Source organism: Lipotes vexillifer, unplaced genomic scaffold (genome assembly GCF_000442215.2).
Source record: "Lipotes vexillifer unplaced genomic scaffold, Lipotes_vexillifer_v1.1 scaffold1701, whole genome shotgun sequence".
NCBI lineage: Eukaryota > Metazoa > Chordata > Mammalia > Artiodactyla > Lipotidae > Lipotes > Lipotes vexillifer.
Genome location: NW_006794217.1, coordinates 1,007,210 through 1,020,082, shown reverse-complemented (window position 1 = coordinate 1,020,082; position 12,873 = coordinate 1,007,210). Strand labels below are relative to the sequence as shown.

The window sequence follows — 12,873 nt, the reverse complement described above, 5'->3', positions numbered from 1 at the left end:
GGGGGGGGGGCTGTCCCAGGTCCCCAGGGATTGCAGGAACCTGCATGCCATACCCCAGGCAGGGGCTGGCAGACCCTAGTTCCAGTGAGGCGAAGGGGCCTGCCCAGGTGGCCAGAGAGCAGGGGCTGCCTCTGGGGCGACCTGGTCAGGAAGCCAGAGAAGGAAGGGGAGCCCCAGGTTTATAAAGTGCAGCCGAGCGGACAGCGCCGCAGGTCCGGGCGCCGTGGGCACGCGGGGCTCTGGGGCGGGCGCGTGGCTTGCAGGAACTCATGTCAGCTGGAGAAGGGCCAGACCACACCGGCCAGCTCTGCTGGGCCAAGAGGGAGCCCACGCGGGACACCGGTGCCCAGGGCGTGGGCTGGGCAAGGCGCGGGGTTCCCGACACGCCCGTGGAAGTTGAAGAGGTGAAGAGAGAGAGGAGGTGACACTCGAGACGGCAGGAGAGTGGGCACCAGAGGGGGCCGTGAGGGGAGCCGGGCCAGGTCCCGGGGCTCTACCTGAGTCAGGATGGGGGCCTCAGGGCAAGTCTGGGGGACTCCCCAGGGGCGCGGTGTGGGCAGAGGGGTGGGGGAACGGGGTGGTGTGTCCGAGGGGCTGGCAGCCTCCCCCCGGACCCTCCTGTACCCTTGGGGGACCCTGGACACGTGGGAGTCCCCGACTCCCACCCCTTGACCCCACGATCCAGGACCACAGGGAGGGTCGGGCGGCACCAAGGATGGGACCATGTGGGCACTTAGTCCCCGTACCCAGGGTGGTAGGTGGCTGAGGCCCCCCACCCTGCCGGCGCCTCCAAGAGCCCAGGGGGCTGAGCCCTTCCCACTGGCCCAGGGCTGACCACAGGGCAGGCCCAGGGGCCGGTCTGTGACTCACCCACACCCCCTCCTCCCCTCCCCCTACCCCCTGGCAGAGGAAAACAAATGTTTCCAATGCACCTCTTGGGGACGGGGGCCTTTTTAACCAAGGTGAAATTCTCATAATAAATTTACCCGTTTTAAAGTGGCATTTAATACACCCTCAATGTCATGCAACTGCCACCTCTATCTCCTTCCAGAACTTTCATCACCCCAGCTGGAAGCCCGTACCCATTACGCACACAGCCCACCCTGGCCCACCGCAGACCCCTCCCCCATCTCAGGCCCGGGCAGCAGCTGCCTGGCCTTCTGGCGCGGGCAGGTGAGGGCACCTGGCGCAGGCAGGCTCCTGGGAGCCAGCTGCCTTGAGCAAACAGCCGGGGGAGGGATAGAGTGTCAAAGGGGGAGGGCACAGCCCTCCACTCCTCCCTTCCGCCGGGCACCTCCCTGCAGCCAGACGCTCGGGTGGGCCGCTGGGAGTTGAGTGCCGGCCGCCTGCCCCAGGCCTGGCCCGGCCTCCGGAAGGCATCCTGGTCCCACCCGCGCTGGGGCCGCCCGCGGGGGCCATGTGGCCACACAAATGACCAGCCAGGCTTCCCTGGAGGCCGGGCCTCCCAGGACTGGCCCAGGAGCTTCCTGCCTGAGAGGTAGGTGCCGGACCCTATGACCAGGTCTGGAGGGAGGGGGGAGGCGCCTGGCACCCTGGTGGGTTGCGAGCAGCTGAGGAACAGGGCGCCCAGGGCTAGCAAGCAGGCTTGGGGCGGCCGGGAGCCCTGGCCAAGCTGGGCGCCAGACGGTCAGGCAGGCCCGGTGAGTGCAGGGCGCCTCCCCACCCCGTCTGCTGCTGCGGGCTGTGCCAGTCTGGCCTGCTTCCCGGACTCCACCCCTGGTAGGCAGGGCACCAGGGGCTCCCCGACTTTCTCAGATGTCTTTGGCCCCTGAAAAGCAGGCTCCCCGCAAGCCTGGGACACCAGAGGCGGGGACCGATTGCCCCAGGACACAGTCAGGCAGCTGGTGTCTGCACCCAGGTGGCTGACCCCAGGGAAGAGGGCGCCCAGGCCCGGGCCTTGGACCTGGGTCTCTGCACACAGAGGGCTGCCCAGAGCCCAGGCAAGCGGGCAGGAGGGTCGAACCGGAACTCCCACGGGAGGGATGGTGGCCGAAGCCCAGCATACCCCACTCAGCACAGCCTCCCCGTCCCTGCCCACTCTCTCCCCCTCACAGGCACTGGGGCTGCTTCCAGCGTCTGCGTGCACCTTTGCCCTCCCTCCTCCCCCGTCTGTGTCCTCCCTCGCCTCTGCAGATGACTAATGCCTCGGGGCTCCTGGGAGACCCCCTGATGTGGGCAACCGGGCCGCAGTCCAGCCCCCCGCTGGCCGTACCCACCGGGCTGCAGGTGGACCGCGTGGGGAACAGCTCCCAGGGCGCCTCCCAGCTCTTCCTCACCACGGCGCTGGCCCGCGGCATCTCGGGAGTCTTCGTGTGGACCGCCCTGGTGCTCACCGGCCACCAGGTGAGCCCTCCCCTGCACGCTCCCTTGGGAACCACTCTCCAGTGAGCCACAGCTCAGCCTGGCCCTGGCCGGCCCTACGGGGGCTGTGGGTCCACGAGCGCGATGGCCTGGGTGCAGACCTCGGAGGCCTTCGGGCCAGAGGAGCAGCGCCCAGGGACTCGCGGAGGCAGCATCGCGCCAGGGGAGGGGGCAGGGGAGGGAGAGATCTGGGCCCGAAGGTGGGCGGCCTCTTCCAGGCAGAGGGAAGAGCTCCAGCCAGGCGCCAGGCCCTTCCCCTGGGGCATTTCGTCGGCCCCTCAGCCTGTTCACTGAGGTCAGCAGTACTGTCCCCTTTCACGGATGAGAAGACTGAGGCTGGGAGAGGCCGGGGTCTTTCCTAGGCTCACGTAGCCGGGAGCAGAAAGGTCCTTCCCCTCCAGAGGTGCAGCATCCCCGGGAAAGCTGGTGAGGCTGGGACGTGGCTCTGTAAGCAGTGAGACCAGGCTCCGGGAGTGGAAGCAGGGTCAGAGCTTGGCTGGAGGGGCCCAGAGCTGGGGAGACAGGCAGCCCCCTGATGCAGCGGCGCCAGGCCTGGCAGCAAGAGCCAGGGAGCGGGTGACAGGAGGTGGTGCCCGAGTGCAGGGCTGCGCAGTGGGGTCCCAAGCATCTCAGGCAGCAGAGGGTCTCGGGAGTCCAGGACTGCGCCAGAGAGACACAAGCAGAGCTGGGAGGGAGAGGGCTGCCTGGGCTGGAGGCACCTGGGACCCGCAGGAGGGGCCTCCAACATCATGTGGGAGTTTGGCTTTCAGCCCGGGGGTGCTGGGGAGCCAGGGGAGGCTGTCGTTGGGGGGGAGCTGAGAGCAGAGCTGCTGGCATGACTTGGCTGGCATTGTCGTAGGGACTGGGTTGGAGGGGTGAGCCATGGACAGGGGGCAGTCAGGGGGGAGACTGGCTGGCAGGGAAGCAGGTGGCCAGAGGCCTCCAAGGCAGGGCGGTACCCTCTCAGTGAGAGCTGCCTGCTGTGTGGTGCGTGTCCAGGTGTGGCCTCAAATAACCAGAATGTAAGGGGGACACGGCAAATGTATTAGTGGGCCAGGTGCAGCTGAGAGCGGCTGGAAGAGGAGGTCCCTTCCTGTTGGGGCCATCCGGGAGGCCTTCCTGGAGGAGGCAGCATTTGCCCTGAGTCTTACCAAGCTGCCCTGGAGCATCTGGACAGGTAGACCGGACGGGGGAGGGGGCGTGCATTTGCCTCTGCAGGGAAGCCATGCCTTCCTCCCTGGTGGCAGAATGGCTTTAGGTCTGGTGTCGGCTGTGATTTGTGGGACAAGGAGCAGTAAGGGGGACGGGCACCCAACGCCCTGGGTCCGGGCCAGTTCCAGCCACAGTCTGGGCCTTGGCTTGGTCCTCTGTCTCCTGCCCTGACCTTTTGTAATTCTGGGTGCCAGCTGGGCACGTGTGTTTGGAGCCCAGCGTCCTGGGGCCCCACGGCCTGGACAGTGCTGATGGAGACCCCGTGGGTGGCACTTCCCAGGCCCCACCCTCCTCCCTGCCCCCACCCGCACTCCCATGGAGTCACACCCTCCCCACCCACTCAGAGCTCAATGGGACAGAGACTGGACCCTCACTTTAAAGACGGGAAACCAAGGACAGAGAGAACAGCGGCTTGCCAAGGCCCTCAGCCAGGCAGTGCCAGCCCAGGAGCAGAAGTCCATCTCCTGATAGCTGGTCAGGCCGTGCCCTCCTGCCGCACCAGCTGGGGAGGGAGTGGCTGATAAGGAGGCTGACTCTGACGCCAGGCTGCCCCCGCCACTCCCCGTGCTGGGCCCTAAGAAGCCGGGTCTCTGCACACAGCCTGCCCTCTGCCTGCCCTCTCTCCACCTCCTCTCATGGCACCTCTTCCGGGAAGCCTCCCAGAGTTGCTTGGGACTACAGCCAGCTACCCGTTTGGCTGGCTCCCTGGGAACTCTTCCTTCCAAAGACCCTGTCACTGTTTTTTTTTTGTCCTCGTAGAAAATGTGGACCATCTAGGATGGTATACAGATGAACACGAGAACCACCCATCTTTTCCTTCTGTCCAGGGATGTCTTTCCCTTCACTTTTACCCCGCTTTTTCACACACCTGGGTCCTGCTCGGTTTGTCATCCTGACGTGACCGGTTGCGCTCTGTCGGAGCGTCTCCCCACGCTGGCGACTCGGGGCTGCGCGCAGCTGCATCTCGGTCACGGGCCCCACCGCCGTGCTCAGCCTCGTGTGCGTCCCTACCATGAACGTCCTTGAACGCAAATCCTACTTTTGTTTCTGAGTAAATCTGTTCTGTGGGATAAAGCCCTAGAAAGGGTCAAAGCGTATCAGCCCTTTTAATGCCTCCGTGTCAAAATGCCAAACTGCTCTCCAGACCAGTCATGCCCACGAGGGGGCCATGACTGCCGCCCATCCCCTGCCCCTGGGGAAATTCTCGTCGAGTGAATGAATGAATGAATGAATGGGCACGTGAGTGAATGCATGTTCCCAGTGCAGAGTGTCCGCTGAGGGCAGGGCCCAGGGAGGTCCGCTTTGCTTCCTCCCGCTTGGGTGGCGGGTGGGCCGTGTCCCCAGGCCTGCCTTACTCCGCCCGCCCAGATCTACCTGCACCTGCGCTCCTACACCGTCCCCAACGAGCAGCGTTACATCATCCGCCTGCTTTTCATCGTCCCCATCTACGCCTTTGACTCCTGGCTCAGCCTCCTCCTCCTGGGGGGCCACCAGCGCTATGTCTATTTTGATTCTGTGCGGGATTGCTACGAAGGTGAGCACAGCTAGCTCCCAGGGCCCAGAGCGGCCCCTGCGCTCCCCCCGCCTGCCCCGGGGCACCCCACCCTCCAGGCCTGAGTCTGGCTTAGCGAGGCCCCTGCAGGACAGTCAGGATTAGCGGTGCCAATGATACAAGACTCCCACGCTCCCAGGCTGGGGGCGAGACTGCAGCTGGGCCTGCCCCAGAGCCTGGGGGAGGAATGGAACGGGCCCTAGATGGGGCGGGGGGCGTCAGAGCTGCCGTGACTGCTGCAGGCCCCACCCCCACCGGGGATGGCATGTGGTCCCAGAACCCAGCCGGGAGCCCCCGTGAGGAGTGGGTCCCGCTGCGTGAGCTGAACCCCAGTTGTCTTCTGGGAAATGGGCGCCAAGGAGCTCTGAGCGGTCAGGGAGCCTTCGTGCAGGCCGGGTGCCCTCGTGGACTGCCCAGGCTCACTGCCGACACCCCTGTTCTGCAGCCTTTGTCATTTACAGCTTCCTGAGCCTCTGTTTCCAGTACCTGGGGGGTGAGAGCGCCATCATGGCTGAGATTCGGGGAAAACCCATCCGGTGAGCGTCCCCGCAGAGCCCACCGGGCACCCCTGCGCCCAGGGTGGGCAGCCAGGCCGGTCTGGGGGTGTGTCCTCCAGGAACACACCTCAGGGACTCCCTCACCGCAGGCCCAGCTGCTTCTATGGCACCTGCTGCCTTCGGGGCATGTCCTACTCCATCGGGTTTCTGCGTCTCTGCAAGCAGGTAAGTGCCCGGCCCTTCCCAGCCTCCCCCTGACCGCCCCTGCCACCCATCGTGCTGGGGGTCCCTCGGCCCCTCCCCCGCCCCTCACTCCCCTCCCCCACCCCCAGGCCACACTGCAGTTCTGCATCGTGAAGCCCTTCGTGGCCTTGGTCACCATCATCCTGCAGGCGTTCGGCAAATACCACGACGGGGACCTCAAGTGAGGCCAGGCTGGCGTGCGGGCAGGGAGGGGTGGGCGGGCCCGGCCTGGGGGGCACAGGGGAGGTAGGCAGGGCTCAGCAGAGGGCTCAGCAGGGGCCAAATCCCCTCCCCCTCCTCCTCCTGGGAAAGGGCCGGGGGCAAGGCCATGGCAAACAGACCTGTGTCACACACGTGCCCTGGGGACTCCGGGGCTTCGCGGCCCAGGCAGCGATGGGCTCCTTCCCCGGCGCTACCCCACAGCAGGGCCATTGGAGAGCGAGCGTGGATTTAAGGGCGCTCGGGCCCAGAGAGCCAAGCTCTGCGCTGGCCCGCGCCCCTGCCCTGGGTCCACACGAACTCCTCACGCGCACGCGCACGCATGCTCAGGTGTGCACACGCGCGCTCACCCTCACACACATGCACGTGTGCAGACACACGTGCTCTCACATGGGAACACACAGTGAGCATTGTGCACACGCTCATACCATTGACATGCACGCGAAGCACCCACGCACGACTGTGGGTCCACGACGTACGGGGCTGTTCCCGTGCCTGGGAGGGTAGACAGGGGAGGGGCAGCAGGGCTCCTGCCCGGAAGTGGGCAGGATCTGGAGACGACCCCCTGCAACCAGCTCCTCCGCCGCTCCCACCTGCAGGCCCTGGAGGGAGGGTCCGGGTCTGAGCCACTGCCGGTGCCCGGGCTCGGGGTCCAGGCCAATGGCACAGCTGGCAGGGTGAGGAGGGCATGGGGGCGCAGGCCCACCCTCACCACCGGCCCCGGCTCTGGCCCCCAGCATCCACAGCGGTTACCTCTACGTCACCCTCATCTACAACGCCTCCGTGAGCCTGGCCCTCTACGCCCTGTTCCTTTTCTACATCGCCACCAGGGAGCTCCTGCGGCCCTTTGAGCCTGTCCTCAAGTTCCTCACCATCAAGGCCGTCATCTTCCTCTCTTTCTGGCAGGGTGGGTGGGGCTCCTGAGGCAGGGGCTGGAGCCCAGAGAGATGCCCCAGCTGTAGCCGGGTCAGCAGGCGGCCCTCTCAGCGGGAGGCCATCAAGCCCCTGGCATGGGGGAGATGGTGGGCTCCCCACCCGGCAGGTCTGGCCCGATGTGTGGGGGAGAGGCCACGCGGGGGAGCGGCGGAGCCCTGTCCTCAGCGGGCCCTGGGCCAGGCTCTGGGGGCACCGCCATACCCCACTTCTCAGGGGACGGTGAGGGGTGGGGCCAGGGAGAGGTCAGGAGAGGCGCTCGGGGAGTTCTTGACCGTCCGCTGTGCCAAGGCCCCGGCTTTGGATGCTCCCAGCCCCTCTGGACCTCAGACCCTGCAGACCCCCGCCAAGCCCCTGAGGCCGGCCTCAGGGGGACTCTTGGCTGGGGTTGGCTGCAGTCCAGTCTCCCGTCAGGCGCAGGCACCTGAGTGGCCATCACCTTCCCCCAGGGATGCTGCTGGCCATCCTGGAGAGGTGTGGGGTCATCCCTGAGGCCCAGGTCGTCGACGGGAGCAGCGTGCGGGCTGGCACGGTGGCTGCCGGCTACCAGAACTTCATAATCTGCATCGAGATGCTCTTTGCCTCCGTCGCCCTGCGCTACGCCTTCACCTGCCAGGTGTACTCGGAGAAGAAAGGGCACTCGCCAGGTATCCGGGGCCCCGCCAGCCCCGGGCCCCCCAGCGCCATGTCTCTGTCCCCCGTCTTGCCCACGGGCCCTGGGAACGTCGACTTGATGGACAGGGAGATGGCCCCACGGAGGACCCAAGCTCCAGACACGTGCCTCACCTGCACGTGGTCCAGGGGAAGAGCCCAGGCAGGCCGGCGGGCGGGCGGGGGCTGAACTCTGAGTGAGATGGGCTGGACCTGATGTTTGGGCCCCCCAGGGTCCCTCGGTGATAGGGGGCTGGCGCAGCGCCTGAGCCTGGGGGCCCCGGCAACCATAGCCAGGTGCCTGGACCAGCCTGACCGGAGAGGCCAAGGGCTGGCTGGTACTGGTGTCCCTAAAGAATGGCCCGTTTGGGTAGGGGTGGCCTGAGCCTGGACCGGTCAGCCTGGAGTGGCCGAGGGTGTGAAGCGTTCACACCAGGGCGGAGAGAGGATGGGGGCCAGCTCACGGCGGTCTCTCTCTGCCACCTCTGGCAGGGGGTCTGGGCTGGGACAGCCCCAAAGTTGGGCTGGGATTCTGGGGTCCTAGGAGTCACCCTCTGCTGGCCGAAGCCAGGGTCTGGAGATGCAGGAGCCCCGGCCCTGGGCAGCCCCGAGGCTGGTGGGGAACAGGGTCAGGTCCTGGGGTCCGGGTGCACGGGGGGAGATGATGGGGCACAGGGAGCACCCCAGCCCACCCGCTGCCTGTTGCCAGCCCCCACGGCGCCCATGCAGAGCATCTCCAGCGGCCTCAAGGAGACCGTGAGCCCGCAGGACATCGTGCAGGACGCCATCCACAACTTCTCGCCCGCCTACCAGCAGTACACGCAGCAGGCCACACACGAGGCCCCGGGACCCGGCCAGGGCAGGGGCCCCTTGCCCAGCACCCACCCTGGCATGGATGGTGGCTCCGGCGGGGGCAGGAAGAGCCACAACATGGAGAAGAGGGTGCTGATTCCCGCGGAGGAGCTGTAGGGGCCCCGGGGCCGGCGGCCCAGGCCGCTGGGGGAGGACAGGGCCCCTCACCCACCGACCGTCGCGCCAAAGGTCTCTCCTGGGAGCCTCCTGCGAGGCCCGTGGAGCCCACTGCCCATCCCACCTCTGGCCAGTGGAGCAGGTCGCTTGGTAGCCCTGCCAGGCGCCCCGGGGCCGCACCACCGCCTGGTGGGCCCTCGGCCTCAGAAGAGGGCACCTGAGCCTACCTGACAAGCCCAGGGACCTGCCGGGCTCACCTGGCCATCGGCTCAGGTGGCCTCCCTGGATGGACAGCTCCCGGGTGGGGCTGGGCAGCCCGGAGCTGCAGGCCTTACAGGCAGGAGGGCTCCACACTGAGGGCAGGAGGCGGGGTGGCCCCGTGGAGGAAGGGCCGGTGTGGCTGCTGGGAGTCTGGGAGGGGCTGGGGCCACCGGTGGAGGGCTCCGGCTTCCTGGTGAACTGCACTTATTTATGCATAAACAGCCTGGGTTTTCTAGTGACTCTAGTGGCCTGTGTTCCTGCAGGGTCAGTGCTCTAATGAATGGACCACAGTGAGGCGGACAGATAAGACCCATCGTGCGAAGTCTGGGTGCGGCGGGGAGGGTCCCCGTCCACTCTGGGGCCGCGGGCCACAGTAGCAGCTCAGAGCAGGCAGGCAACGAGCTCGGACTAGAGCCAGGATGGCCTGCCCCGCCGTGCGCACGGCTGCGCAGTCCGGAGCCTTGGCTTCCCCAGTTCAAGGCCCCGTGCCAGCCCCGTCCGAGGAGGGGGCTAGTGCCCGGGAGCCTGGGGCCCAGGAGGCGGAACAGGACAGGGGGAGTGAGGGTGGGCCCTGGACGTCGGGGGGAGGGGGCGGCAGCGGGTTGTGAGCCTTGGCCCATCCAGTGTGTCTGGGGCGCTCAGTAGGGTGAGGCGGGAGCCGGGGAAAGGTGCCGGGTGGTGCGCCCGCGGGCAGGCGTGCGGAGCTGGCAGCGCTGCAGCAGGAAGCCCTGGGCACCACCCAGCCACGACCTCCCACGCCTCCCGGCCGCCGGCTCCCACGTCACCCAGGGAGAGAGGGAAAGGCACCGAGGGTCTCAGAGAGACTGAGCAGGGCAGGAACCAGCCTACGGTTTCCAGGGCAGAGTGGGGTCACCCCTGTCCCCCTGTTCCCTGGGCCTGGGGCACGGGACTCAAGGCCAGCGGCCTCTCCCAGGGCCCAGCCCGGCTGCCTGATAAGATAGGCCAGCGTCCTCCCTGCCGCCAGCTGGGAGGCCCCCCCATCTGCCTTACTGCACCCTCTGCGGCTGGCAGGCCCAGCTCGGGCCCCCACGTCTGTCAGCTGGTTTGCGGGTGGCCACGGGGCCCCCAGAGACCCACTGACCCAGGAGGGAGGTTTTCTAGAGGCTGCAGGGCAGAGGCCCTGCGGTGAGCCAGGGGAGGCCGTGCTGCCCCAGGGCCCTCGTCTGGAGGGGCCCTGCTTTGGGGCCTGAGTTGCCCAAGGCTGTGTACCCAGAGGGCACGTGGGCCAGGGCCGCCTTCTGGAGACCCCGACACAGCGTGCGGTCCTGGGGTGCTCTCAGGCGGGCCTGGCGCTCTGGGAGCACCCGCCGTGTGCCAAGGACAGGGCCAGCAATGTCACACACACGCAATCCTCACGACGGCCCCGGGCGGGTGGCCGAGGCCCAGGGAGGTTGAGCCACTTGCCTGAGGTCATGGAGCTGGCGAGAGGGGCCGCTTGCCCACCGGTCCCAGCCCCACAGGCCCCTCTGCCCGTGGCCAGGCTCTTCTGACATAACAAAGTCCAGCAGTGAGGACGACACACCTGCAGGTGGGACAGAGCCTCAGAGCAGGTCAGAGGGGCTGCCGGCCTCACGGGCCTGGCCCTGCTGACGGGGAAGCGTGGGTGCTCCGAGGAGGGGACCGTGGGCCACCTCTCCATCTCTGACGAAAACCCGGTTCCCGATTCCAGGCTGCACTGCGTGGGGCCAGGGGTGGCCACGGAGGCCGGTTGTCTCACCCACATGCTCTGGCCTCGGTGTTCTCACCTGTGAAATGGCCCCAGAGGTCCACGCCGCAGGGTGGCGGCCCCCAGAGCAGCTGGGCGGCCTGGAGGCGGGAACCCTTTAACCACCTCCCTGGAGCCCAGCGCCAGGCGGGGTCTGTGGCTCCCCAGCCTGCGCCCAGCGGCTGCCGCCGGCCGTCTCAGGGACACGCCCAGGGCGCTCCCGGGAGCGGCGGGCCGGGCGCGCGCTCTCCTGCATGGGGCTGCTGCGGGGCCGGCTCAGCCGGGGCAGACGGCGACCGCACCGTGCCGAGCGCGTCCATCCCCGCGCCTGACTCCGCAGGAGGGAGCTCGGGAGCTGGGGGGGAGGAGCCGGCATGGGCCACACGGAAGCTGGGGGTGGGGCTCACGCCCAGCGGCTGGCGCTGAAGCAATCCCTTGGTTACAAGGTGCCACCCTGGTCAGCCGGCAGAGGTGGGGCGGGAGGGCTGCCCGTGTTCAGAGACCCCAACGAGCGGCAGATCTCCTTGCAAGCTTGACCCTCCTTCAGAGGCCAAGGCCAAGTGCTGACCCTCCTAGGTTAGGGGGGTAAGGAGGGGGCAGCATCCCGAGGACAGGGCGCCCACTCCCCCACCAGCAGGCCCAGGTTGGCTGGGCCCCCGGCTCTGGCTTTCAGGGGAGTCTGCTTACTGGCTTTGTCCCCGGCCCCAGGCAGACCCCATCTCTCCCACTCACTGCGAGCTCACCTTAGAGCCCCCGCCAAGAGACCCGCCCTGGGAAGGGGGGCCGCGTCCAGCGGCAGGGGCTCCTCGTTAGGGCAGTAGGGGCCTCGGGAACTCCACCCACCACCTAGGAAGGGAGCCCACCTGCCTCCACCTGCCTGAGCGCTCCGCGCGCAGCCCTGGAGACCCACTCACAAGCAGCAACCGGCGGCGACCCCGCCGCCGGGGGGGCTACAGCCGCGGGGGCTGGGATGGGGGGGCAGCACAGGCAGCGGCCCACAGCGCCCCCAGGCCAGGGAAGGAGGGAGGGTTGGCCCAAAGCACCAACCGTGCAGCAAGACAACGTGAAACCAGAAAACTCTTTATTGAAAGGTACAAAAGCGTCATGGCAGAGATGTACAGCAATAAATTAGGTGTGGCCGGGAGGGGACGGGCAGGCGCGGGCCGCGCGTCACACCACAGGGGCCACGACATAGGGTCTCTTCTCAATAATTTATATCATGATAAAAGCAGCACAAAAATAAATATTGAAATGAAACTGCTGAGTGGCCAGAGGTACGGGAAACGGGAGCGGGGTCTAGGCAGGGCCCTGTCACCCGGGGCGAGCGAGCCGGAAGCACGGGGGACGGGAAACCAGCCCCCCCAGCCAGGGGGCTGTGCCTGTTTTCTTAAATTAAAACATCCATATATTAAAACTGTGACAATGAAATTTCAACGCTCTGAGAGGAGAGGGAGGGATCACGCTGGTCTCCCAGGCCTGGTCCCGGGGAGTGGAGGCTGTGGGATCGGGTGCTTGGAGAGCCCGGGCCGCCCGCCCTCCCCGGGGGGCACCCGGCTGGGGCACGGCCCAAGGGCCGCTGAGAGCGGCCGACTTGAGAAGCCAGGCGCGGGCGGTGGTCCCGCTCCCACCCACACTCCCAGGCAGCTCTGCCCTAGAGAGGCTTACAGTATCAAATAGGAAGAAAAGGTATGAAAATCTGTACGATAAAATGTGTATACAATTTTATATATATATATACTTTTCTCTCTTTTAAATATCCCCGTGGTCCTTACTGATATCCAATGTGGATTACCTACCATGGCTATGGTATCAACAGCTTCTTTACACACCGGCCGTGGCTCCGGAAGGACCCAGACGCCCCAGACCCCGCGCCCTCTCCCAGGACAGGGGGACACTTTCTGGCTGTAGCCCTTGGGGCCCTCTCCCCTCCCCCCACTCCTCCCGGGACGGCTGGCACCCTGTGCGGGGGCTTTGCAGCTTGCTGGGGGGCTTACTAAATGGTGGGAGGCAAGCCAAGAGGAAACCACGAGCTGGAGCCCAGGGCTTCTGGCCTGTGGTGGGCTCGGGGCTCGCCGCCCACCCCTCGGCCCCGGCATCTTCCCAGGTGGGGCAGGAAGGGGCGGCCCCTGCCTAGCCACGCGGGAAGCCCCGCAGCGGCTCTCTGGGAAAGGACACCCCAGCAAAGGGCCCCCCAGTCATCAGTGGCTCCGAGTGCCAGAAAGGAAGAG

The 12,873-nt window shown here is 66.9% G+C and overlaps 1 protein-coding gene across 1 annotated transcript in view; it reads left to right on the top strand.

Moving 5' to 3' along the window:
- Window positions 1-9,051, top strand: part of TMEM184A (transmembrane protein 184A) — an 11,521-nt gene extending 2,470 nt beyond the window's left edge. Inside the window, exons 2-9 of the mRNA XM_007467077.1 lie at window positions 2,155-2,364; window positions 4,963-5,128; window positions 5,592-5,682; window positions 5,793-5,868; window positions 5,976-6,067; window positions 6,843-7,012; window positions 7,488-7,685; window positions 8,399-9,051. Of these exons, the coding sequence (XP_007467139.1) occupies window positions 2,155-2,364; window positions 4,963-5,128; window positions 5,592-5,682; window positions 5,793-5,868; window positions 5,976-6,067; window positions 6,843-7,012; window positions 7,488-7,685; window positions 8,399-8,658 (1,263 nt within the window). The 3' untranslated portion in view covers window positions 8,659-9,051. The remainder of the gene's footprint in view (window positions 1-2,154; window positions 2,365-4,962; window positions 5,129-5,591; window positions 5,683-5,792; window positions 5,869-5,975; window positions 6,068-6,842; window positions 7,013-7,487; window positions 7,686-8,398) is intronic.
- Window positions 9,052-12,873: the final 3,822 nt, after the last annotated feature.